The sequence below is a fragment of the Fomitopsis serialis genome, assembly GCF_022376445.1.
Source record: "Fomitopsis serialis strain Sig1Antser10 chromosome Unknown B0H18scaffold_97, whole genome shotgun sequence".
NCBI classification, from domain to species: Eukaryota; Fungi; Basidiomycota; class Agaricomycetes; order Polyporales; family Fomitopsidaceae; genus Fomitopsis; species Fomitopsis serialis.
Window position 1 is genome coordinate 103,209 of NW_025955057.1, and position 23,867 is coordinate 127,075.

The 23,867-nt window shown below is 51.1% G+C and overlaps 7 protein-coding genes across 7 annotated transcripts; 4 read left to right on the plus strand and 3 right to left on the minus strand.

Annotated features, from left to right (window-relative positions):
• The first annotated feature begins 439 nt into the window (after positions 1-439).
• Positions 440-1,739, plus strand: B0H18DRAFT_1033456 (mitochondrial ornithine carbamoyltransferase). The gene is made up of 3 exons (XM_048030179.1): positions 440-955; positions 1,028-1,419; positions 1,481-1,739. The coding sequence occupies exons 1-3, from the start codon at positions 554-556 to the stop codon at positions 1,716-1,718; spliced, it is 1,032 nt and encodes a 343-aa protein (XP_047888561.1). The 5' UTR covers positions 440-553; the 3' UTR covers positions 1,719-1,739.
• A 454-nt stretch (positions 1,740-2,193) lies between these two features.
• B0H18DRAFT_883451 (cryptococcal mannosyltransferase 1-domain-containing protein) lies at positions 2,194-4,188 on the minus strand (the record flags this gene model as incomplete). The annotated part of the gene is made up of 4 exons (XM_048040978.1): positions 2,194-2,278; positions 2,340-3,173; positions 3,221-3,853; positions 3,899-4,188. The coding sequence occupies 4 exons, from the start codon at positions 4,186-4,188 to the stop codon at positions 2,194-2,196; spliced, it is 1,842 nt and encodes a 613-aa protein (XP_047888562.1).
• Positions 4,189-4,884: 696 nt separating this feature from the next.
• On the minus strand, positions 4,885-6,132 carry B0H18DRAFT_913246 (emp24/gp25L/p24 family/GOLD-domain-containing protein). The gene is made up of 6 exons (XM_048041572.1): positions 5,954-6,132; positions 5,886-5,897; positions 5,516-5,832; positions 5,415-5,465; positions 5,306-5,359; positions 4,885-5,241 (listed from the first exon to the last, which is right to left on the minus strand). Exons 1-6 carry the CDS (start codon positions 6,101-6,103, stop codon positions 5,181-5,183), a joined length of 645 nt encoding a protein of 214 aa, XP_047888563.1. The 5' UTR covers positions 6,104-6,132; the 3' UTR covers positions 4,885-5,180.
• A 167-nt stretch (positions 6,133-6,299) lies between these two features.
• On the plus strand, positions 6,300-7,369 carry B0H18DRAFT_1123407 (20S proteasome subunit; the record flags this gene model as incomplete). Its single annotated transcript, XM_048034687.1, has 6 exons — positions 6,300-6,355; positions 6,412-6,565; positions 6,633-6,799; positions 6,859-7,033; positions 7,092-7,235; positions 7,286-7,369. 6 exons carry the CDS (start codon positions 6,300-6,302, stop codon positions 7,367-7,369), a joined length of 780 nt encoding a protein of 259 aa, XP_047888564.1.
• B0H18DRAFT_1033471 (uncharacterized protein) lies at positions 7,277-8,763 on the minus strand. Its single transcript, XM_048030180.1, has 6 exons — positions 8,741-8,763; positions 8,277-8,680; positions 7,994-8,110; positions 7,735-7,947; positions 7,433-7,685; positions 7,277-7,383 (listed from the first exon to the last, which is right to left on the minus strand). Exons 2-5 carry the CDS (start codon positions 8,599-8,601, stop codon positions 7,615-7,617), a joined length of 726 nt encoding a protein of 241 aa, XP_047888565.1. The 5' UTR covers positions 8,602-8,680; positions 8,741-8,763; the 3' UTR covers positions 7,277-7,383; positions 7,433-7,614.
• Positions 8,764-11,225: 2,462 nt separating this feature from the next.
• Positions 11,226-12,371, plus strand: B0H18DRAFT_958226 (uncharacterized protein; the record flags this gene model as incomplete). The annotated part of the gene is made up of 3 exons (XM_048042672.1): positions 11,226-11,264; positions 11,392-11,475; positions 11,529-12,371. The coding sequence occupies 3 exons, from the start codon at positions 11,226-11,228 to the stop codon at positions 12,369-12,371; spliced, it is 966 nt and encodes a 321-aa protein (XP_047888566.1).
• Positions 12,372-21,953: 9,582 nt separating this feature from the next.
• B0H18DRAFT_958227 (uncharacterized protein) lies at positions 21,954-23,064 on the plus strand (the record flags this gene model as incomplete). The annotated part of the gene is made up of 5 exons (XM_048042673.1): positions 21,954-22,047; positions 22,296-22,330; positions 22,362-22,431; positions 22,638-22,807; positions 22,858-23,064. 5 exons carry the CDS (start codon positions 21,954-21,956, stop codon positions 23,062-23,064), a joined length of 576 nt encoding a protein of 191 aa, XP_047888567.1.
• Positions 23,065-23,867: the final 803 nt, after the last annotated feature.

Consider the following 23,867-nt stretch of genomic DNA (forward strand, 5'->3'; position numbering starts at 1 on the left):
CCCGGCGCTGATGCGGTACACCCGTTCAGCAGCGTGGACCAATCGATCATACTGCATATTTACTATTTGCCTTCCCGCAGCTCGAGATGGTAACTGGATCTCAAATTCGGCCTCATGTTGAATTGTACGTTTGTGACAGCCCAGTAATAAAATCAGACTTCACGAACTGCAATGATACTCATACGGTGCTTCAAAGCGCCCTACTCGGATATGACCCGCCGACGGACGCTTCGTTGACAAACAGCGCGAGTAAGGATCATCGGACATTCAGGTCAGGTTTCATGCCCATACGACCACGCGGTTCATCCACAGCCGCAGCCTCCGAGTCTGTGCCATGAGTACAGTGTCCTGGAAGTGTACGGGCGACGGAGAATGCGGTGGCGGCCGACGCGACGCGACGCGAGTACACGTGCACGTGACCGAGGCTGCATCAAATTGACTCGGCGTGTGCAGAGATTCAGAAGTACTCAGCCTCTGAGAGTCACTCAAAGTCATTGCGGACTGCCCCTCCTCCTACTCAGACTTGACTCGCCACTCTTCAGCCCACAGAGCCATGGCCACGACCACAGCAGCGCGCAAAGTGCCGCTGCACTTCATGACCCTCGCTGACCTCTCCGTCAGTCAGATCAATGCCCTCGTCGTTCACGCTCACTACCTCAAACGCCGCTCCCTCCGTCTTCTCCGTCCCTCCGCCTTCAAGAGCAACCTCAGACCATCAATGCCACCCTCCCGGTCACTCGAACACAAGTCCATCGCCCTCCTCTTCTCCAAGCGGAGCACGCGTACCCGACTCAGCGCAGAAACCGCCACCAGCCTCCTCGGCGGGAATGCCCTCTTCCTGGGCCAGGAAGACATCCAACTCGGCGTAAACGAGAGTCTGCGCGACTCCGCCAGAGTTATCAGCGGCATGTGCCAGGGCATCTTCGCGCGCGTAGGCGACCACTCCGAGATCGAGGTGCGTTCTCCCTTCCTCATCTCTTCGCGCGGCGCATGCCCCGCCAACTGACTGACCCGCCCACGCACCCAGGAACTCGCGCGCTACTCGCAAGTTCCCGTCGCGAACGCGCTCTCCTCGCTCTGGCACCCGACGCAGGTGCTCGCCGACCTGCTCACGATGCGCGAGACGCCCGAGCTCAGACTCCCCAACAACGACTTGCGCTCGCCGTACCCGATCGAGAAGCTGCGCCCGCTGACGATTGCCTACGTCGGAGACTCCGCGAACGTGCTCCACGACATGCTCGTCTCGTACCCGCGCATGGGCCACCAGCTCCGTGTCGCGAGCCCGGAAGACGAGCGTTACCGCGCGCCCAAGGCCGTCTGGGATCGCGTCACGGAACGGGACTGCGTTAAGAATATCTTCTGGACGAAGGACCCGAGGGAGGCGGTGCATGGCGCGGACGTTGTGATCACGGATACGTGGTAAGTGCCCAGCGTCTTGCAGTTTCATGGTGGAAGGAAATTCATACAGGATCGTGTATAGGATATCCATGGGCCAGGAGGCCGAGAAGGAGCAGCGTCTCAAGGACTTCCAGGGATATCAAGTCACGGAACGGCTCTGCAAGGAGGGCGGTGCGAAGCCTAACTGGAAGTTCCTTCACTGCCTCCCGCGGAAGCCTCATGAAGTCGACGACGAGGTGCGTTCGCAGCCCTGGCTGCTGTTATCGCATCCTCCTCATGACCGCAAACATCACGCTGTACTGACCCGTGCCATCAAATAGGTCTTTTACGGCCCCCGCTCCCTTGTCTGGCAGGAGGCAGACAATCGCAAGTGGACGATCATGGCGCTCTTCGAGTGCGTACCTCTCCCATCCCCACACTTCTCCTACCATCTCTGCGTTCGCTGACATCCACGTCCCCCAGTTATCTGTTCGGATACTGGAAGCTCCCTCAAGTCGAAGCTGTATTAGATCGAAACTTTGGCCCGTTGAAAACGGGGACGGTTTCCTCGCAACCCGCGGCCCCTGCAGCCGAAGTGGACTAGGCAGAGGCAGAGGATGTGCGGAGACTGTTATGGAGGATATGTCACTAGCAATCTCCTCATATATCCATGACCTTAGTGAGAAATGTGTTCGGTCGCATCCGGTGGCATTTGCCTGACATTGAACCCTCGACGTATACGACTTCCAGCAAATAACCATCCCAATAGAGCAACATGTAATATACTTCTAGGGGCACCATTACACACGGTATACATCATGACAGCAGCTCTTCCAGCTCCTGGTGGATCGAGAATGCGAGTCGTCTCTGCGTCTTTTGTGCCCTCCGGCCACCTGTCCGTCTACACGCACGGAACACATCAGCACATCACGGCACAGATCCCAAAAAATGCAACTACTCACTGTTGCTCCTGGCACACGAACGTCTCCGGCGCGGTCTCCCACGTCTCGAGCAAGTCCCGCCGCTTCATGTCCTCGCTCCGCTCCTCCCTATCTGGCGGCCCGAACAGGTCCAGCGCGAGCTGTGTGTGCGCCACGCCCGCGTACGTCGTCACGCACCGGGGGTTCACCATGATCCTCGCGGGCAGGAACACCGAGTTCGGGATGCTCATCTCCACGTCGCTCGCGCCGTGCGGTAGGGGCGGTGGGGGCGGCGCCTCGAGCGGGAGGTCTGACGCGTCGTAGTCCGAGCCCGCGTTTGCATCGGGGTCCGCCTCCGCAGGCTGACGCACCTCCTCGTGTATCTCGTCCTGCGCCGCCGCGGGTCCGCGCACCTCGTCCTCTACCTCCGCCTCTACCACCTCCCCGTCCCGCTGCGGCGCGCGCTTGTGGTGAGCCGCGTTAGCGTGATACTTAACATCTGCAACCTCGCTCTCGTTGTCGGCGGTGAGCGCCTGGAGGCCCTCGCGTGCCTTGTGTATCCAGAGGTCGCGGCAGAACCACGCCTGTGTGCTGTCGAGGCACTTGTCGTCCGGGCGGCGCACGGGCGCGTCTGCGGGCGTGCTTGCGTTGTGGAAGGTCGTGCCGGCACGGTAGGCGACGCCCGCGTAGTACGACTGCGCGGGGTCGACGACATGCGTGCCGGACTCACAGCAGAACACCTGGAAGGGCAGATGCTGTGTGTAGCGTTGCGCGCCGACGACGTCGCGCGGCGGCACGGAGGTGAGCGGCGAGTTGGAGATGGAGGAGGACTTGGATTGGCGGAACTGGTCACCGTTGATATCGCGCGTTCGCCAGCTGTTGTGCAATGAGTGATGGGGGACGTGAGCGGCATCAGTGCTTACCGGTCGGAGAAGATGAAGAAGCCGTTGAACTCTGCCCAGTCCATGCCGCAAACCATCGCCGCCTCGTTGGCTGTGCTCAGCTTGATCGTCTCTAAGATGTCGTTCGGGCACGTAAATCCCTTGAGCCAGATGACGCGGTGAAATTTGATTGCCCTCTTCTCATACAGCTCATGCAAGGGCTCCAGAACGAGGTTACGCGTGTATGCCTCCTCGAGTGGGTAGTACGCAGCGATAGGGTCCTCGGTCATCCCAGGTACTCTGCGAATGCGGAAGGGAACGCCGAGCAGTGTAAGAACAGCTTCACAGAGGTCTGTCAGTGTCGAGGTGGAATCCGAAGAGTCATAGTCCAGCATAGAGACGAAGATGTTCGAACTGCCAAGCCGCCGTGCCAACTGGACGATGACGGAAAGCTGGTCGACGAGGAAGTGGTCCGCGGAGTGGATGACCATACCAATGAAGTAGAGCTGCTCCTGGCCAACGAGCTCTGTGTACGCGTCGTCGTGCGTGTTCTGGCCGAACGGTCGAGTGAGGGTTGGACAGAGGGCGGCGACCCAGCCGTTCAGCGTCAGAAGCTGCTCAATGGCCGAGAGAACAGATTGCTCGTCCATGTGCGCGGTATCATGGCCGACAATGCTACAAAGAGTGAGAACGCGATGGGCGTAAGACGACGGCACTCACTATGGCTTCTGAAACCGTTCCCAATAGTCCAGCACACCGTCCTTAACCATGTCGTGGAACACGTCTTCCCTCTCGTCTCTCCCGTGCCTCGCCTGTAGAAACTTGTGTCTCCGCGCGTCCAGCGGTTTGTCTGACCGCGCAACAAAGTCGAGAACATTCTGTTTACGAATCTCCCGAGAGTCAAATGTCGTCGGTGTGGATGACGGCCAGAAAACAAGCTTGGCGGTTATGCAGAGAACCACGAAGAGGAAGATGCGGATGAGACTACGACGTCTGAAGTAGAACGCCATGGTGATTAAGATGTGACCTGGCTGAGCAGGAGACCGCCAGGTGCGGCGGGAGGGTGGACGCGAACGGATCTCGAGCAGGTCACAGCGACTCGGAGAGGGCTGGTCCGCTCAGCCACCGCCAATGATGGGCCTAAGCGCTCAGACCCTGCCAGATCGCGATCTGCTTTCCTCCCATCAATTCCGTACTTGCCACTCTCGTCCCCCGCAACCCTCCAGCTTCCGACCCACCTCGTCCTAGATCCCTCTCGAGTGCTTCATTGTCGCGTTGGTGTGCACCGTGCTTCCAGGATCTGCTTCCAGTCGCCCACCCTTCACCGCAGGTCATCAGATTTGTCAACTTAACAGGGAACTATCTATTTGTCGGAGGTGGGAAGGCAGTCGCGCAATGGCTGCAGAGGAGTCAGACAAGGATATCCCGAGGCACGAAGGTTGGAGGAATTGTCTACGTCTGCCTGGGGAGACTAGCAGAGGGCTGAAATGGAGTTCGAGGTGTGTGCTGTTAATTTCGGGTAGCCATCCAGTGGCTGTTGTGGTAGCGGAGTGGGAGGGCCAGGTGTATATGCGTGCAAATGCGAAGCTGGATTCCGTCGTAGTACTCAGGCTAAGTGGAAGCATCGTCAATATATTGGCGACAGGCTGCACACCGGTGTGCCACGAACAGTATATCTCATATGAGTCAGATACTGAATCGGTCAGCCCTACGCATGCAGGGTGAAGAAGACATCATGCGGGTGCGAACAATTGGACTCGCGGGTGCAAGAATAGCGGGGACCATATGGTACATGCTCGACCTCGGTGTTTTGTGTCTAACACCAGTCGCACGGCAGTGATGAGCAGCACAGAGTTCGGTGCTGTGGTCTCAGTTGACACCAGCTTGGTACTCCGTCTTGAGCATAGATAACCGGAAACCGCAGACCATCTGAATAGAGGCGACATAAAATACAGTCCGGCGACAGTAACACATAGCGACACAGTGCAGACCACGAGCGCCTTCAGACTTTGTAGCGCCGCCCCGTTTTCGTGAAGAACGTTTGCAAGACGTAGACTTGAAGCCTGAAGAGAGCATGGGTGAATGAGTGAGTGGGCGAGACAATGCGCGAAGAGGGTGAGACCGTACACAGCCATGCCGATAATCCCTAGACACTCTAGGACTGCGTACCAGAAGAGTCGACTGAGGAAACGACAGTTAGTGGGGGCTTGCATGAGGGGATGGGAATGGGACGTACTGTTGTGTTGACCGGACTGTGTCGAACCCTCTGTTTTCTCGTGTGTGGAAACTAGAAGGTCATTCGGTATCAGGACGCCGCCGTCCAAGGCTCTCACTCACTACTTCTGCGTCCGTTTGATATTCTGGAGCATCCCGTTCAGCTTGAATATGCTCTCCTCGAGCGCACTGGTGTGCTCGGAGATCTGGCCGGGCTTCGCGGGGGGCTCGCGGCGGGGCTCGCTCTCGACCATGATGTCGAAGTCGATGAGCTTCTCGGTGAGGGTGGACATGTCGTTCTCGAAGCAGAAGGAGTACTCTCCGACGTGGTTCGCGGTGAGGACGTAGTCGCCCTGCCGCTCGCGCGCGCCGTCGAGGAGGACCTTCGCGTTCGGGTCCGTCACTTCATAGTCGATGTCAAACGAGCCACCGGCTTGTACCTGTGCGCCGTCAGTCTTGCCAAGGCTACAGGTATATGCAGCACACTGCGTACTGCGAAGTAGAACTGTGCAGACACAGACTCAGTAACTGACGGTCGTGTACAATTCGGTGACCACTCACGCCGATCTTCTCCCCTGCCTTGTCCACGTCCGCAAAGAAGCAGAGTCGCTCGTTCGCGCCAATAGCGGTCGTCAATGCCGACGCATGCGCCGTTCCAATGAAGTTGAGGAGAGCATAGAAAGCGAATAAAGATACTAGCCCGACCGCCATGGCCAGTAGTGCGCGCTGCGCGAGTGTACGTCGGAACAAGCAAGGACGTGTCCTGCCACCGCCAGAGACGCCCTCGGTTACGTAAGCGTGCAGGGCGCACGCGTACCGCGACGGACGCGTCACCTCCAGCGCGCCCAGCAGCCGTCGCACACCGACCCTTCCCTCTTTCCCCACTCCCACTCTCCCAGCGCGCGCAATGGCGACCGCATCCGTCCACCGCTCGCCAGGCTTCGACTTTTCCAACGAGATCCGGTGAGCAGGCATGCGCTTCTCGCGAGCAGCTGCCCATTCACCGCACGCACGCACAGAAACACCTTCCTCTCCCAGCGGGGCGTGCCCCTCCCAAAGGCGACCAGCACGGGCACGACCATCGTCGGCTGCCTCTTCAAAGACGGCATCGTGCTCGGCGCAGACACGCGCGCGACGGAGGGCCCGATCGTCGCGGACAAGAACTGCGAGAAGGTGCGTCTGCAGAGACCGTCCGAGTGTTCTTCTGCGAGGGCGCTGAGCACCTTCCTCTACTCTGCAGATCCACTTCATCACAGACTCGATCCGGTGCTGCGGGGCGGGCACCGCGGCAGACACCGAGTTCACGACCGCCATGATCTCCTCCAACATGGAGCTGCACGCGCTCTCCACCGGGCGCAAGCCGCGCGTGGTCACCGCCATGACCATGCTCAAGCAGTATCTCTTCCGGTGCGTCTCTCGGCCCGACCCCACCACCCATCCAGGAGAGACTCACGAGTTCGGGACAGACACCAAGGGCAGGTCGGCGCGGCGCTCGTTCTGGGCGGCGTCGACGCTACAGGGCCGCACCTGTTCACCATCCACCCGCACGGCTCGACAGACAAGCTTCCCTACGTCACCATGGGCTCCGGTAGTCTGGCCGCCATGGCCGTCTTCGAGGCCGGCTGGCGGCCAAACATGGAGGTGCGTCCCGCCGTCCCTCTCTCTCCTACAACACAGTCTAACCGTACGACACCGACAGCGCGCAGACGCCCTCAACCTCATCACCTCCGCGATCACCGCGGGTATCTTCAACGACCTCGGCTCCGGCTCGAACGTCGACGCCTGCGTGATCACCGCCTCGCACACCGAAATGCTCCGCAACTTCGTCAAGCCCAACGAGCGCGTCCAGAAGGAGCGCAGCTACGGCTTCCGCCGCGGCACCACGCCTGGAAGAGCGAGCACATCCGGCAGATGGTCGTCGAGGAGGACGTCACCGTCACAGGCGCGGGCGCGGGCGAGGCGATGGACACGAGTTGAGGTGACGTTCAGTGGTGTACGTGGGCGGTGGTACAGATGTAAATTCCATTTCGATGCGCGTACAGTACGATGTTACACGGGATGCATGTGTGAGAGTAAGATGAAGACCGAAAGGCCGGGACTATGCTGTATGTATATGCCAAGATGCTATAAGATAGTGCAAAATGATGCAAGGGTGACACAAAGGATGAAGGAGTGACTCGACGCGTCCGTTCGTAAAATGCCCTATGCAACTAGAATAGAAGTCAAAAGCGTGATGCACGATCATGGCAGTGTCCCTCAGCGGGGGATACAACAGCGACGAGCACCGAAATATCTGCGGAACAATCAGTTCCCGCACAAAAACACAACAACCGAGCAAGCACTCACCATCCGGCTTCCCGCCGTGAACGACCTCCCGAGTTCTCTCGCCCTCCTCGCAAACGGGACCTCCATCTCGGCGTCCCACTCGCTCTTATCCACCCTTCTCTCCGCCGCCCTCCGCGCGCGCGAGCACAGCGCCTCACTCAACATCGCCGCAAGCGCGCCCCTACCGAGCACGCGGTGCACGCCCTGCTTCGATGCGGGCGCTGGCGCGGCTGTGAGCCAGGCGTAGGTGGGGGAGTAGGTGTGGATGCGGGGGACGGGCCCCAGGAGCGTCGGAGAGGAACGGCCGGCGAAAGCGGATGACCTCGTCGAGGACGTCCTCGTCCCAGAGGTTGTCCGACAGCCCGTCGCTCGCGAGGATGAGGATGTCGTCGCCTCCACGGGTACCCGGAACACCTGCGCGTCGCGCGGCCGCGTGGCGACGCGGGGCCGAGCTGCACGGGCGTGTTGAACTGCGTCCGCGGGGTCAGCGTAGTGCAGGACAAGGGGAGAACTCACGTTCCACCACATCTCCTCGGTCCGCCAAACGATCTCTCTCCACGGATGAGCATCCCCATGCAGTCCCCGAGGTGCGCGATCGTGAGCATTGCGCCGCGCTCAGCGACAACGGGGTCCTGGCCCGTGTGACGCGGGCTCGGGCCGAACAGCTGCAGTGGGCGGGTCGGCTTCGCGCGCGGCCGCGGGTGCTCGAGCACGGCGACAAGGGCGGTCGAGGACCCTTCTACGAGGGGCGGCTTCGGCGAGGGTGAGGGGCACGCGGGGGCACGTGGTGGGTCTGTGGTGGCGGTCTGCGCCGCGTTTTCGGTGGGCGCGTCTTCGCCGACGTGGTCCTGCATCGTCTTCTGGTACGCTTTCTCGAGGATCATCAGCACATCTAAGCCGTCCTCTAGGTCCTCTAACGAATCCTCTAGCTCTGCCACGAGATCAGCAGAGTCCGCATCTACACTGAGGCTGGGCATGGGGTCATGAGATCGCTTATCGCGGTGACGCAATGCGGAGACGTACTCTGCGTCTGACGCGTCCGGCGGTGGAGGCGCGGCGGCGTCGACCTCCTCGGAGCAATAGTGCATGAGCCTCCGCGCGAAGAGAGCGCTTGGGGAGGGCTCGGCGTGACCTGGGTGCGGCGTTAGAGACTTGTTCAGCGGGTAGAAAAGACTTGGCGGTGGGAAGCGGAGCGACTGGGCGGGCAGAAGGAGGGACGCAGCTGGTGGAAGAGGGGACAGCGGATGAGGGGGATAAACAGCGGGTGGAAGGGTGGAAAGATACTCGGCGGGTGGAAAGAGAGCAAAACTCACCTGCACGGCGGTGCTTAGACCACCCCCAACGCCGTCCGCGACGCCCATGGCGTTGTCGCGCACGAAATACGCGTCCTCACCCACCTGGACGGCTCGGCCGAGGGCGCCCGCGCGGTCGGACGGGGTGTCGAAGGCGAACCTGCCGTTGCCGTCGCGCCCTGCAATGCACGCTCCGTGCGAACGCTTGGGGATGCCGTACGCCCCTACGTCGAGGTGGTAGCGCGTGCGCTGCCTTTTGGCGGCGGGCTCGGAGCGGATGTCGGCAGCGTGCGCGGGGCCGTAGGCGAACGCGGGCGGGAAGGAGGAGTAGGGGAAGAGGGGCTTGATGTGGGCAGGAGAGTGCGCGTATTCTGACTGGCCGGCGGTGAGAGCGAGGGAGTACGGGGGAGGCCCGGTGCCGTGGGTCTGAGACTGGGCATGGCCTACCTCCTGCGAATAGGGCGACTCTGCATGGCCCTCGAGCTCGGCCTTGACCTCCGCGGCAAGGCGGGAGGAGATGACGAGGTTCGGGTTGGCTGGGCGGGAGCTGGGGGGCGGGGGCGGGGGCGAGTCGAAGAAGGCGAGGTTGCCTGTGTAGAGGGAGCGGGAGGCAGAGTTGGAGCGCACACGCGAGGTCGCAGCGGAGGCGGCAGCGGGGGCGACAGGGCGGGGGAGGGCTGCGTAGATGCGGGGGTGGATGGGCTTCATCGCGTGCCCTGCGAGGCGGGCGGCGGGCAGCAGGGAGGGAGAAGGAGAGGGAGATGAAGTACCCCGCCAGGCAGCGGGCGGCAACCTGGGAGGCCCCGGGGAATGCCGCCCGTACCCCGGCCCCGTCCCGTCTGCTTCCGAGCCAATCACATGGCCCCCATTCATCGCCGCTGCGACGGGCCACCACCGACGCAGGCCCGCTCAGTCGACACACACGTCGCTGTTCAGCGCTCGCTCAGTTGTCCGCTGCGAGCGACTCTCTGCAGCCACACCCAATTTGCCTGCTACAGTCATCTACTAGACCAATTTGGGATTGTTTGATCAACGGCTTCACTGCTCCTGGGGACACCTGCCTAATTAGGGTACTTACTCTCTCTTCACATGTTTGGGGAGGCACCCTGGAGGCACCTGAAAATCTGCATATACTCATCATCTCAGGCAGCCAGTTCATGTCAGAGACCTTTTGGAAAATTCATCCTTGATCTGTGAGCCTCATCCAGGATGACATTATTTTGTTGCAGGATGTTGAAGCATGAGTGTTAGTAAGCATGATCCCACAAATGCAGTACCACAATGTTGGATCTTGCTATTTTCTGGCTTCCTTGACATACAGCATAGGTTGCTGGGGAGTGGGCCATACCTGAGCATATGATCCCAGTTGTGACATCTGGGTCTTTGTCTTCTAAAGGCCCATTGATACAGTTCCTGAACATCACTCAACAAAGATGTGAACCTTGCACAAGACAATTTCAAAAAATTAGAATGTATCAAGGTAGCAATAGAGATGTTGACATTTATGTAGCTCAGCTCATCATCCTTATTGTGGCAATACAAGAGGATTGATCCTGAATTGTGAGCATACTAGGGAATTCATAATGTACATACAGCAGATATTACCCCTACAGAGATATGTCAATATTGCTGAATGACCAATAGCCAATAATTTGTCAAGTGGCACAGTTGCACACTAGTGCTTGACCAACTGTGGCTTAGCTGTCCTGATTAGTGATGTCTGACATTTTCTGCTGGCTCAAATCACCAAATAGAGATATCACTTGCACATTGGAAGAGTTGCACATCAGGGAATCTGTATAGGTAGTGCTTACCTAGAGAATTGACAGTGATCAACATCAATTGCCTTCATTGAATATCTCAACTGAGTGGATTGTATACTTCACAATGTCACAGTTTTTCAGTCAACTTAATATCTATGCTGAAGTTGGTGCACTCATGTGAGCTCTTTATCAATTGTGTCTCATTCTGTGGAGAAATGAAAGTGCAGCCTTTGTAAGCCTTTATCTTGTGGTTGGCATAAATTGCATTGCAAGTATGATTTCTATACAACACAGATATAGAATACTTGAAAACCATCATATGTGGGGATTCATGACTGAATCGAAACCAATAGTTGTGAGATCTACAATATTGGACATTATATGGCACTACAGTGGAGTGACTAAGATCAGTGGCTGGCCTTTATTCTGATTTTGAGTGGTTCAGCTTGCCAAATGACCCATCCTACCTCTGTTTGGTGGGCATCAATGTTGGTACCTCAATTTATACTCAGGACCACTAATTGCCAACACGGTATTACCAAAGATTCCTAGTCTTTGTCTATAAGTATTCTATTCAACTATAAGCTTGTCTTACTAACATCTACATAAGGCTTAACAGATGCTTGCAGAGTCAGCTGCTATACAACAGAGCCAGTTGTCACCAGATGAATTCAATGTGTGCATGGTGAGGGTGGAGGTTTTTGTAAGTCATATTGTGGCTCTGGCTTGTGCGTATACTAATGTGTGTTCTTGCAGGTGGGTGACCCAGCTGCTGTCATGATTAAGTTGTATGACCAAGCAGTTAACCACCATCCTGAGTGGCAAATTACCTCGGCATGTGTAATTCTGGATGATGTCCCATTCCAAAGTTCAATTTGCATGTTCAAGTTGTCTGTGCTCTCGAGGTGCATCTGCTATATAGAGGTGCAAAATCCCAAGGAAATACAGGACACACTCCAATATGCATCTCGGCAAGGATATCAATACCACATGCAGATAGTCAACAAGCATGACTACTGTACACTCTTCCAGTGCGCACTGGTGAGAGTGTCCACTCAGTCATTGGTGTTGTTCAAGCATGGTCTGTACAAAGGTGACACCACCTATGTAGAGTCTGTCAGCAACAACAACAGCACAGTGATTGTCTGGTGCATCCCCAGGATCAATCTGTGTCCCAAGATGGTCAGGGAACAAGCAAAGAAGATGATCTTCTTGATGCAATCCCCAGCTGTGAAGCAATCCACAGAGATACAGACAGTGTCCTCCATACAACCTCCACAAATCCAGTGGCTGCCATCAGTGCAACCCCCACCCATCCTGTTCCATAGTGAAGACGTGATTGACTTCTATGGCAAAGCAGCAGTTCAAGTCAAACACAACACTTTCAAGTTTCATGGCACACACTTCATTGGCAGTTTACTACAGAAGTCTGTCAAAATAAGCCACTTGTCCCCTCAGTACAGCTTCACCTACAAGCTGTATAGTGCCTTCAATGGTGCACCACAGATTCTGTGTGCCATTATAGAGAGACTTGCTGGGGAGTGGGTCATGTATGGCAGTACAATCCCAGTTGTATTGTCTGTGTCTTTGGTCTTCTAAGAAACTCATTAATCCACTACTTGAATCTTACTTGATTGTATGTATTGACATATACTCATCTGAGAGACGACCTGCCTTCCAAGATTTACCAGAACAAGCAGTGATCAAACTGTGACAATAAAAATAACCTTGCACCAGCCAAATTAAGATTATAGGGAGTATCATGATTGTCATGGTGCTCAGCTCACCATCCTCATTGCAGTGACACAAGACACAAGAACATTGAATCCTGAATATTGAGTATCCTAGAGAATCCATAATGTGCATATTGCCACACAGCCATTACTCAATGATATGTGTGGTTGCAGACTTGTTCTTGCCCAACTGTAAATAAAACACCACTGTGAGTACTGTCGCAACTTTCTTGCAGGGGTTATAATGCAATATAATCCATGTTTTCCTGGATATGTTCTAATGTGTGGTAATAAAGGCAAAACTCATTGGAATGTGCATTGAAATGTCGTTGGAATGCCATTTGGATCAGCCGGCAATGATGTGATAGCATTGCATGGCAGCTTTTGGATGTATTCTGCATTGAAATGACATTGTAATTTACGTAGATAGATAGCATTGCCATTTCAATTTCCGCGCATTAGAAACCTGGAAAGAAAGTTGTGACATCTGCTGCAACCCCATGTCATGGATCATGTGGCTGGCTAGACCCAGTAGCCATTGTGCCTTTTTTGGTGCAACAGAGATATGTATACATACTTAGTGATCTGTAACTGATGTTATCCAGGAAAACACACATTCCAGGCAAGTTGTGGGAGGGCCTTTGCAAGTATCACAAAAGCTCACATTGCCCTAAATGGTGAGTAATCTTCCAAATCCAGTAATTCTCCATAAAGTGAATGTCTGGTGGTTCATAAATCACAGATAAATCAGAATATACTCATAGAGTACTATGGCATGTTGATGAGGCCTGTGGTGCTTACAAAATGTTACCATATATGGAAGGTAAGCTACAATACCATGTCCAAGCATCAAATAAGCTCTCCTTGCTCCATATGAGCTCTGTTGTGGCACCTTAAAGCATTTTCATGATGTCTGACACACATGGCTATACTGTATGGGTCATCTGCTCCATATCTAGGGTAAAAATGAGCACTTTGAATTCTGCAAAGTCTCTTGTGTTTTCTTTTTGTATTTTGCATTTTCTGGCCTAACTGGCCACTATTGGGGCCCAACAAAATTACCGTAGACTCTATGAAACAAGGGCTACAAGTTGACTATATACTTGCCATATCTATTTGTGAGTGCTTACTGTTGCAAAAAGTTATTGATTATATTAGAGCACAGTGCCACTGGTTAGGTCACATGCCATGTTCATCACTTTCCATATTGGGCTCCAAGCTAGACGTTACAGGAGCCCCAAGTCCATAGGGAATTGTCAGCCACAGCATTTGTTTGGGTATGTTGGTGCAAGTCACGTCATCTGGGAGTCTGAAAATTGAAACTCAGCTAACAATGGCATAGTAAGTGTTACTCATCTCTGCTTATTTGGCACTCAATCAGTCACATGCACTGTGGGAAAAACCTGCCACATTGGGCTCCATGCTAAGTGTTACATTCCCTCCAGTCATAAGAATGATTCCTTTGTACCTCAGGGATTGTAATTGTGTTGCTCCCAATATGCTAAGGGCCTGCAACCTGGTGATCACATCAAGATTCTTACTGGTCCTCAGTCAGGGTGTGTCAGACCACAGAAGGAGACCAGACCTTCGCCCAGCTCACTGATACTGCATCAGCCCATTACATGACCATCCAAGTACCTTCCACTGACTTACGTAGAGAATTCATGGTGGGGGACACAGCCATCATTGTGGAATGTGACAGTGCCAGCTGATGGGGGATGGTTATGCAGGTCGATGTAGGTGCAACCTTGGATATTCTATGTTTGCATATGTGCCAGGTACATGTTGTCCACCCTTTGCTTGCCATCACTGACTTGCTGGGGAGAGGGCCATAGCTGGCAGTACGATCCCTTTGGTAGGAGATATGTCAATTTATGAACAACTTCATGCTGCCACTATCAGAAGTCATGCTTGGCAAGACTGCTAGTATATTGTCTATGCATAGAGTACTGACATATCTTCCACATTTTGCACTTCAGAGTAGCCTGCTAATTTATTAGGTTGTTGTAATATGAGGATCATAGCTTGCAATCATGAGCAACAGACATTATGGATCTGTTTCTTACTTGGTAAATTTCCAAGTTGCTTATCAATATGATCTGAATACTAATGAGCAGTGTTACTGGTTTGTATTGATAGTAACATAGAGCAAATAGCTTGGGAATGTTGCAAATAAGTAAGGAGATCCTCTAGATCAACTAGAACTCAGGGAAGGGGAATCTGGGGGGTTGACTACAGTAACCACTACTCAGTTGGGACTTGCTGTCAGTGCTGTTGTACAAGTATTAGCCCTTGATCAGAGAAATTCTGATACCAAAGGATGTCTTTCAGTAGATTGTTAACAGTACTTCCTTAAGTACAAACCAATCAACAGTGGAGGATGGAACCAATATACAGAGGAGAAGTATACCAGTAAGGAATTCTGAAAAAGGCCTGTCAAGAATTGATGTGTTATACAAGGAATACAACCAAAGCATGTGCAGTTTGCTCTCACCATAAGTGAACAGTTACCAGACACTGACCAGTAGTACAAAGCCATACTAAGGTATGTTACTGGATTGGAGCTCAGCTCCTGAGTCAATAGTAATGGGCTCATGTAGTACAATGTGAAGCAATGTATCACCATAGTAAGTGCCATCAAGACTGATAGAGTCATGGGCAGGATTGATCACTGATGAATTGAAGGTACACTGGCATAAGAGTACAGAAGTAAGTGGTAGATGAGATAAATGTTTGGACTTGCTCATAGGGATGCTCCTTTTGTGCATTTATGCACAGCCTTTTAGCTACATAAAATACTTCATAGAATCCTACAAAATAGTAGAAGACTCAGTACACCACTTTCCAAGGCCATTCAAGATGCACAATAAGCTCACAGGCTCATTGTAAGGCAAGGGTAGATGTGCCAATAATTCTCACTGATCATCAAGGATGTGCTCTGTGATTCATGACACACCACTTGCATGTTGTCCTGAAACACTAGCACAGCCTTATGAACACTAGTCACTCATAGATTGCCTGCCAGCTGGGATAATATATCAATAGATAACATAGTCTGAGCTGATATTTCATCATCACATGTAAAATGAAACAGCTGCAGCAAATGAGAGTACTCCCAAAGTCATATTGTTGACTAGAGATCCATAAAAGGACAGCCATATATTGGCTGAGAAGTCCATTGTAACATGGCCTCTTCACTGTTGCTTAGTAAGCAATGCAAGTCTGCATTATTTCCATGGCAACCACTTCTTCTGAGCCCAATCAGGAAGAAATCACAGCATACACTGCAATATGACTGATAGTAGACATTGCACAAACAGACACCACTGTCAATACATTTTTGCCCATATGAACAAGCCAAGAGCTGCCTATTCTATCTTCACATACCAAGGGCCATTGCATGAGAATAGGATGATGGTAGTGCATACAGACATTAGATATGCTCCAGGCAACAATCATATGAGGAATTAACAACTAAGCATAGCACCATCATACTGTATAATTGGCACTGCTTCATATTGACACAATCAGTCAAAGACATGCTTATACTGGACTGGGACAATAGAGCTGCAGACATCAGGCTGTGAACTCTGCATCAGCACATCTGAGATGTACTGTCATGCATTGGCCTACAACAGTCAGCACAATATGATGTCATGGGATCATCTGATTTTATCTCATTTCCTACCATTTATCTAGCATTGCAGAGACCATCAAAGCATTTGATCACCTATGTGTGGTGTCCCTACTTTATGACATTGCTAGCCTATAGACTTTCTAGCAACAGTAGTAGATGCACAACACAACTTGTACAATGTCTTTCTATCACTTTCTAGGATCAGTACAGTGTCATAAAGCTCTGCGAACCCATAATATTGATAGCTATGCCATTCACATGTGACACAAAGCCAATATTATGAACATACTCAGCATTAACTGTGGCCTTTGTGCCACAGGTGTTCACCATTTTCTGCATATGCCATTGCCCGCCAAAGGGTTTAGACATGAGCCAATCACTACTTATAGCAAGCAGTATAAGGTGAGTGGAATCATACAGAATATTCCCTTGTTTTATCCGCATTTTCTGAGCCCAGACACAGCAGATAACTCGGACTTTCCATTTTGAGAAGGTCAGGTACCACATATGGCAGGTTTCATTCAGGTCTCATATAGCCACACAATCCATAGGCAGTTGGCAAGCATCACAGGAAACACAAACAAAGTGAAAAAACCAGTGTGTACAGAGGCATATGTATTTTATTTTGCTTTGTGAATGGTGGGTGCCATGTTTATATGAATCCATGGGAAGGCATACTATGCACAGCCTCTCTGGCATCATATACATGACTGGGAATATTCCCAATTGTTTTTGATTTTTTGGGAGACCATAGCACAGCAAATACATTGTCACTAATGAGCTTGTGGCTTGCATTCAAACTCAGCCCAATAGCCTGCCTTTGCAGGGCCTATTGAAGAGTTGAACTGAACAGAATAGCCTGGGATCCTGTCTGGAGCTGCCAGTCCCTGAGAATTCCAGGTGATAATGGTGCTTACAAGATGGACCAAGACTCATTGAAAGAGTGGCTTGTATCAGGCTATGCATGGGAAACTCTGCATTATTATATGTTTTCTGCCATATGTCCTCAACAGTCAACCCAATACAAATCCATAGTACTATCTGATTTTTCTCTGATTTTCCTGCTATTTATCCAGTCCTGCAGAGGCCATGCACGGCCAACTTCCCAAATGGGCAGGGGACTAACCATATATGGCAGTTTTGTATATTTGATATCCTCCACCTCACATAGCCCATACATGTGGAACTGTCTTGTACAAGCATCATACACACACCAACATTTGCTTATATCCCCAGTATCACTTGCCAAGGTCAGTACTCTGTGAAAAACAACAAGAACACCTAATCTGGGCACCCCTGTCAGTACTCAAGGGGCATTCCATGGAGAAGCAATATTTTGGGATTTTTCCGCATTTAATGGGGCTCTAGTAAGAGCTCAGTTAGTGTGGCTTGAAGCCATCAAAAAACTCGGCATGAAGAGCTGAGACTGAAAGATTACTTTAAAAGGGAACATTTGTCAGCATTTCAGCCAATGGGAGTGCTCCAAAATCCCCTTTGAGTGACCGGAGTCGTCGACAGGCCGGAATTCCGGCCTGTCGACGACTCCGCTTCGGCAACAGGCGCTTAATAGAGCGCTGAGTAAGCAATGTAAGTGCACACTGTTACTGCAGCACAATTCACTTGTTTTGGGGTCAAGAAAATGCGGATTAATCAGACAATATTCCAGGATATATGTGGAGCATCCCTGAGCATATTTACAAGTGGAGAAGATTCCCTATATGGTCATTCAGTGCTGAGACATCAAAACATGCATGTTATTACCATTTTTCCCCACCAATAGCTGTGCTGTGCAACTTCCAGACACATCCATGCATTGTAAACTATGCACATATCCATACAGGTCATAGGCAATGTGTTTCAGAGACAACAAGCCATTCATATCTGCACAGTCACTTGTGATTCTCTAAATGTTGTCCTTTGTTCTTCATTCCTCCAATGTATGATTAACCCTTGAAATGATGGGCTATCAAATGAGTTTATCATCTCTATAACCTCTATAAGAGTTGATTAGATTTCAGTCAGTGTATCCCAGTCAAATGCCACACATTCATGCATGTGTTTCTCTGTTTCCTGAATTTCAAACAACTGGGCAAGTCATACTAGTCATATATTGTGGGGGCCTCCATACAAGATGAATTGCCTTCATATACAAGGCAATACAGATGAGTCTGATTACACATAATATTCCCTGATTTTATCTGCATTTTGTGAGCCCGACTGAGTAGGTTAAGCAAAATTACATTTTAGGAAGGTCAGCTACCCTATTTAGCAGGTTTGAGATGTCAGAGAATCTGTGGGCAGCATATAGGCCTCAAAAGAGAGACTTTTGAGGTGAAAAGGGATGCACTCATGTGCACAGAGGCATTGCATGTTTTTTTGTTTTGTGAATTGTGCCATGACCAGTGAAGGTAATGGGCAAGTCACAGCAGCTATAGACTCTATGACATCATACCTATCACAGAGATTATTTGGGAATTTTCCGCATTTTAGTGAGGCCACAGTACAGCAGGTACAGTGCCACTAAGGAGCCTGTGGCTGAGATCCAAACTCAGCTCAAAGCCTCGGCAGCCTGCCTGATTAGGGCAGAAAAGGGCTTGTTGCACCAATCAGAGCAGCTCGGCATCCCTCTCGTGCTGTTCGGAGGTGCAACCGTGCCAAATTTCCGCACGGTTGCACCTCCGAACGGCATCTGGGCGCTTGATGGGCGCTTAGTAAGCGATGTAAGTGCGGACTGTTACTGTGCTTAAGAGAGCTTGTATAGACTCAGAAAAAAGCGGAAAATTGAGACAATATTCAAAATGATCCAGGCAATGTGAATAAAGCTGTATATGGCATGGGTTTGACATCAGATCAGATAGCATTCTCAATAACCTGGTAAGATGGTTGCTGTGGCCCCAGTGAGCTTATATAAGCCTGCTACTTCACTCTTGGAACTGCTCATGTACTGGACAACCCTATAAGATCATAGTGTAAGTACACATTCAGGTATGTATCCCTAGATTGTGTCTGTGAGCAAGACAAAGCCAGCAGTGGATGCATAATTACCATATGGAGTATGTGACCTTCCCAAAGAGGAATCATACACAAACAGGGGCATGTAGGGCTCAGAGAAATGCAGAAAATCTATGAAATATACAGACACATCAAAGACAAGTGTATGATTGCCTTGAGCTGCAATGGTTACCATTACATTGTATGCAAGGGCCATAATATGGCAAAAGATGCTCAGATTACCCATTATAGTCCTTGTTACCTGTATTATTGAAGCTACTGAGTAGTCCACAGTGTCTGAACTACACATATACATTGCAGTGTACATATAGACCATATTTGAGTCATAAACAAGCAGATTGAATCTGCAGAGGCACATGTGCATTTTTTGCTTTGCATTTCCTGGGTTAGCCAGCCACTGTATACACTCAATAGAATTTCTGTATACTCTCTGAATGAAGGGCTATCAGATGAGCATACTATGTATACTATGATTTGTTACTGGCTGAGGCTATATAGGCCCTACAGTGTGTGAGCGCTTGGAGCAATGGCCCACCAAGCTGCCAGTCACATGATATGTTTACCAGTTTCCTTATTGGGGGAACTGCTAAGGCGTTTCATGGGCCTCATATCCATAACTGAGTGCTTAGCCACTGCATTTGTTTGTATCTGTTGGTCCAAGTCGCGTCGTTTGGGAGTCTGAAATTTCAGACTCAGATAAGCAACCCATACTAACAGTTACTTATCTCTGCTTATCGGGGTGGCTGCAAGTCACGTGCACTGTGGGAACAAACTGCCATTCCGGAGGAATCACTAAGGCGTTTCATGGTGGTCCATCATAAGAACGATACCTTCGTACCTCAGGGATCGTAACTGCTGAATATCACGGACTGGATCTAGGTGCTCAGCTGACTTTGATCTGACTTTGGATATTCAGCCACTGGTCTCCCTCATGTGCACACGCACCACCATGTCACTGCAAACCACACTCCATCCACACTCAACCACAGCTATGCCACTCTCCCATGACATACTGTTTGACATGTCTTCTTGCTGAGACATGTGGGGTGAGGTCACTGAGGGGGAGAGTGTCTTAGTGTGTTATTACTAAACCTTCTGAGACCTCCTACAACAGCATACAATGTCTGCACAACACTATCCTGAAGTGGCACCTTGCCAAAAAGATCTTTAGCAATCGATCTTGAACACTTGTGATTTCCCCTGCATCTACAACACTCACATCCATCACCACAACATAACACCGCAAGACTAAGGCACAGGCATATCTTGAACAGCACTTGTATATTGTGCGCTGCCTTTTGTAAGTTGCACAACATCATCACCACACTCACACTGACTCTTCATGAGTTGAGTTGAGTTTACAATCTGACCATGGCCACAGTCAATGTGTACTCTCCGACAAGCTTGCATCAGATTGTCACTGAGTCAATGAACAAGGACATAGTGAAAATGAGCACAGTGAAAGGCCCTCAAATGGAGCTCTGGGGCTCATCACCGACAATGTACTATGTAGGGCATACCTCCATAATATTGATCTCGACAACTTGACAACTTCCAAGCAGCAACCTAATATTGACCCAGACCCCAAATATTCAGCACCAGACACTGGTGGGTTCATCAAGGGAGGCAGCAAGGCCAATGATTCTGTCCACTGGCTGGAAGCAGAGGGATGAGGTGCTGATAAAGAGGGTTAAAGCTCAGTGGTATATGTTCATTCTGGAGGATTGTGCTGAACCCCAGCACTGTGTCAAGATACAGCGCAAGCACAGGGACTGAGTGATATGGAAGTATGGTGTGGTGCATCATTGATATTCTGTCTGAGTTGCTGGCTTATCACTCACACTTTGGCAGCTGATCCAGCATGTATTGTATTGTATACCAGCTGGGCTCAGTGGAGATCATAGCATGTGATTTTGCACTCTGTGATTGCAGGTACCAGGCAGTGATCACCACCCCAGAGTTCATCAGAGACATCCAAGTCACATGTCAGAAGCCCCAAGATCACTGGAATAGACACAGCTATCATACAGAGAGTTAGAGCCAGGCTGGGTGGTGGCAGCAGTAATGGTGGGAGTTCCCTGTTTAGCAGAGGTTGACCTGTCTGATAGCTGGAGAAAACTCAGACACCGCCAGGGTGGCAAACCACATTAAGAGGCTCAGCACAGATGGCCCCAACAAATCTGTTTAGACAATCTCACAGATTTGCTGATTAGTACAACGGGCCAGTGAGTTCGTCAGTAAGTACTAAGTGTGGTTTAGATCACAGCAAGCTCTGGAGATATCATTGGCAGAGTGTAGATGTGGATAGATATGATATGATAATGATATATGATTGGCACCCCCACTGTGGCATGCACTGACACATACCCATCTCTGAGAGCCCTGGACCTGCTCCCAGCTATAACAGGACCAGCTGCAAAGGCAGTAAACTTTTCCACAATTTCCCTGACAGCAGGGATGTCCATGACAATGGTGTGGGAGACAGTTGGTTTGAGTGGTTGCCCAACACCAAAGCCTTGCATGAAGGTATCATACAGAGCAAGCCTTGTAGGAGGCTCATTTCCCTGCTCATGTTATAGTCATTGATATGAGAGATTGAAGTGCTCTACCCACTTGTTGTGGGTAATAATGGACCTTGCTAGAACCCAGTGCATCCATAAGTTGTGGTCAATCACACCTCCCTGAGAGGTAATGCTGGCTTGAAGGGCAGTGTATGAGGCACAGGCCTGCAGTTGCACCATGATGAGGATTGGTTCCTCCACTTTACCCTCATCCTGCCTCTGTCCCCACCAATTCAGCATGGCCCTCCAAAAGGCGAGGGTCTTGCCCAATTACATTGGAAAAGGTTGTGAGAATTGCTGGCAGAGTGCTTGGAAGGGATCAGGCACCTACTGTTAGTGTTAAAGGGAAGAGATATTAGCATAATACTGTACTGTTCATGGTTCATCTACCTGGTGCTGTACTGGTTAGGCTGGCTGCTAAAGAACACTACCTTATTCATCATTGTGACTTACAAGTGGGAACAAAGGTCCTCCTTGAGGCTGCACTTGCACAGGATTGCCTCCTGGCTGATGAAAAACTTAATTCAGCATGACATTAATTTTATAAATCCTGAACTAGCCTGAGCAAGACCATTCATAGTGACAGTGGCAGTGAATGGTGCAGTAGCTGTGATTGTGAGCCAGGGTGGCCTGTAGTGCATTGCAGGGGTATAGCTCCAGATACTTGACCTGGTACCCTTACCCTTACCCTCAAGGGTATGATACCCCTCTCAAAGGTAAGGGTATGTCAAGGGTATACAAGAGTACAAGGGTAGGGGGTATATACAAGGGTATATGTCAAAATCTTACACAACTGTCAAGTTTGTGGCAAAAATGGATATGCATACAAAGCATCAACTGTTAACTACTACTGATGAGCACTATGTCCCCAGACATCCTCAGGATCCTCATCATCTTTGTCAGCAACAGACTGACTGTACAGTGATTGAGAGGATATCTGTACCAGATATTCCTGTTATGGTATATGTTTGTCATTGGATGCTTGAGGGCTTGTATGGTGTGCCTGGACTTGTTGTGGGCCAATTATGCAACAAGACAATGCTCAGTCAAGAGTATTATCAGTCGCAGGGCATGCCTGATTGTATGAGAAAGGTGTGTGCTCGTGTCTTGCAACTAGCATAGTAATACTGATCTTTCAGCAGCTTAAACGTGAAAAAACCTCCAACTACACACCCCTCCTAGGGTGGGTGATCGGGTGTGCTGTTGAGAAGCAGGATACTCCAAGTTGCTTGAAGCCAGACAACAATATCTTGAAAGTGTGGCAAGCCACAAGAGCCCAAGACCCACGCAAGCCTCTGTTGGCTGCAGTGTGCCTCAGAGCAATTCCAAAGGCAAGTCGAGCTCTGTAAAGTCTTCTATATTCAGGAATCAAAGATACACACCTAAATCGAGCTCTGTAAAGTCTTAGGACCTTAGAGCTCGACGAGGCGGACTGTTTACGGTGTGCGTTACGTAAGGCGACCATAACTGTACAGTAGAAACAGCCACAAAGTCGAAATCAACGAAGCAGTGAAAAACCCGGATGAGTGCAAGGGTTCAAATCCCTGAAGATGCAAACATTATGGAAAATGGTAGACTGAAGGGAATGATGTTGGGAAAAGTACAGTATGTACGGTATAGTGATGGCGTCCATGTAGAATAAAGGAGAACACACCAGGACACATTCCACGACTTGGACAGGGCAATGGAGCTCAGAATAATTCGCAGAAATGCGGAATAAATTCCGAGCTCAACACCAAGAGGTCTGGTTCATGATCAGACAAGCTCTTGGCGGGTGCCCGACGCTCAACGAGGACGGCAGAAACCATTCTGAGGTCTTCTTGTGGATCCAGGCAGACGGAAAGGCACAAGGCATGATTCGCCTGCGCCTCAGTCCCTTGGTCGTCCAGATCGTTAAGGACTGTACCACGGCAAAGGATCTGTGGGATCTGCTGGCAACAATGTACAGCAAGACAAATGCCGCCAACATCTACGTGGCCTTCAGGACTGCGACCTCAGTGTGCATCCCTGCTGACCAGCATCCCGCTCCCTTCCTCGCCAAGATCATCGATGCAAGCGAGAAACTCGAGGAGAACAACTTGAAGCTCCCCGACGCGCTCCTGGCCATGATGGCCTTAAACACGCTCCCGTCGCGATATGAAAATGTTGTGCA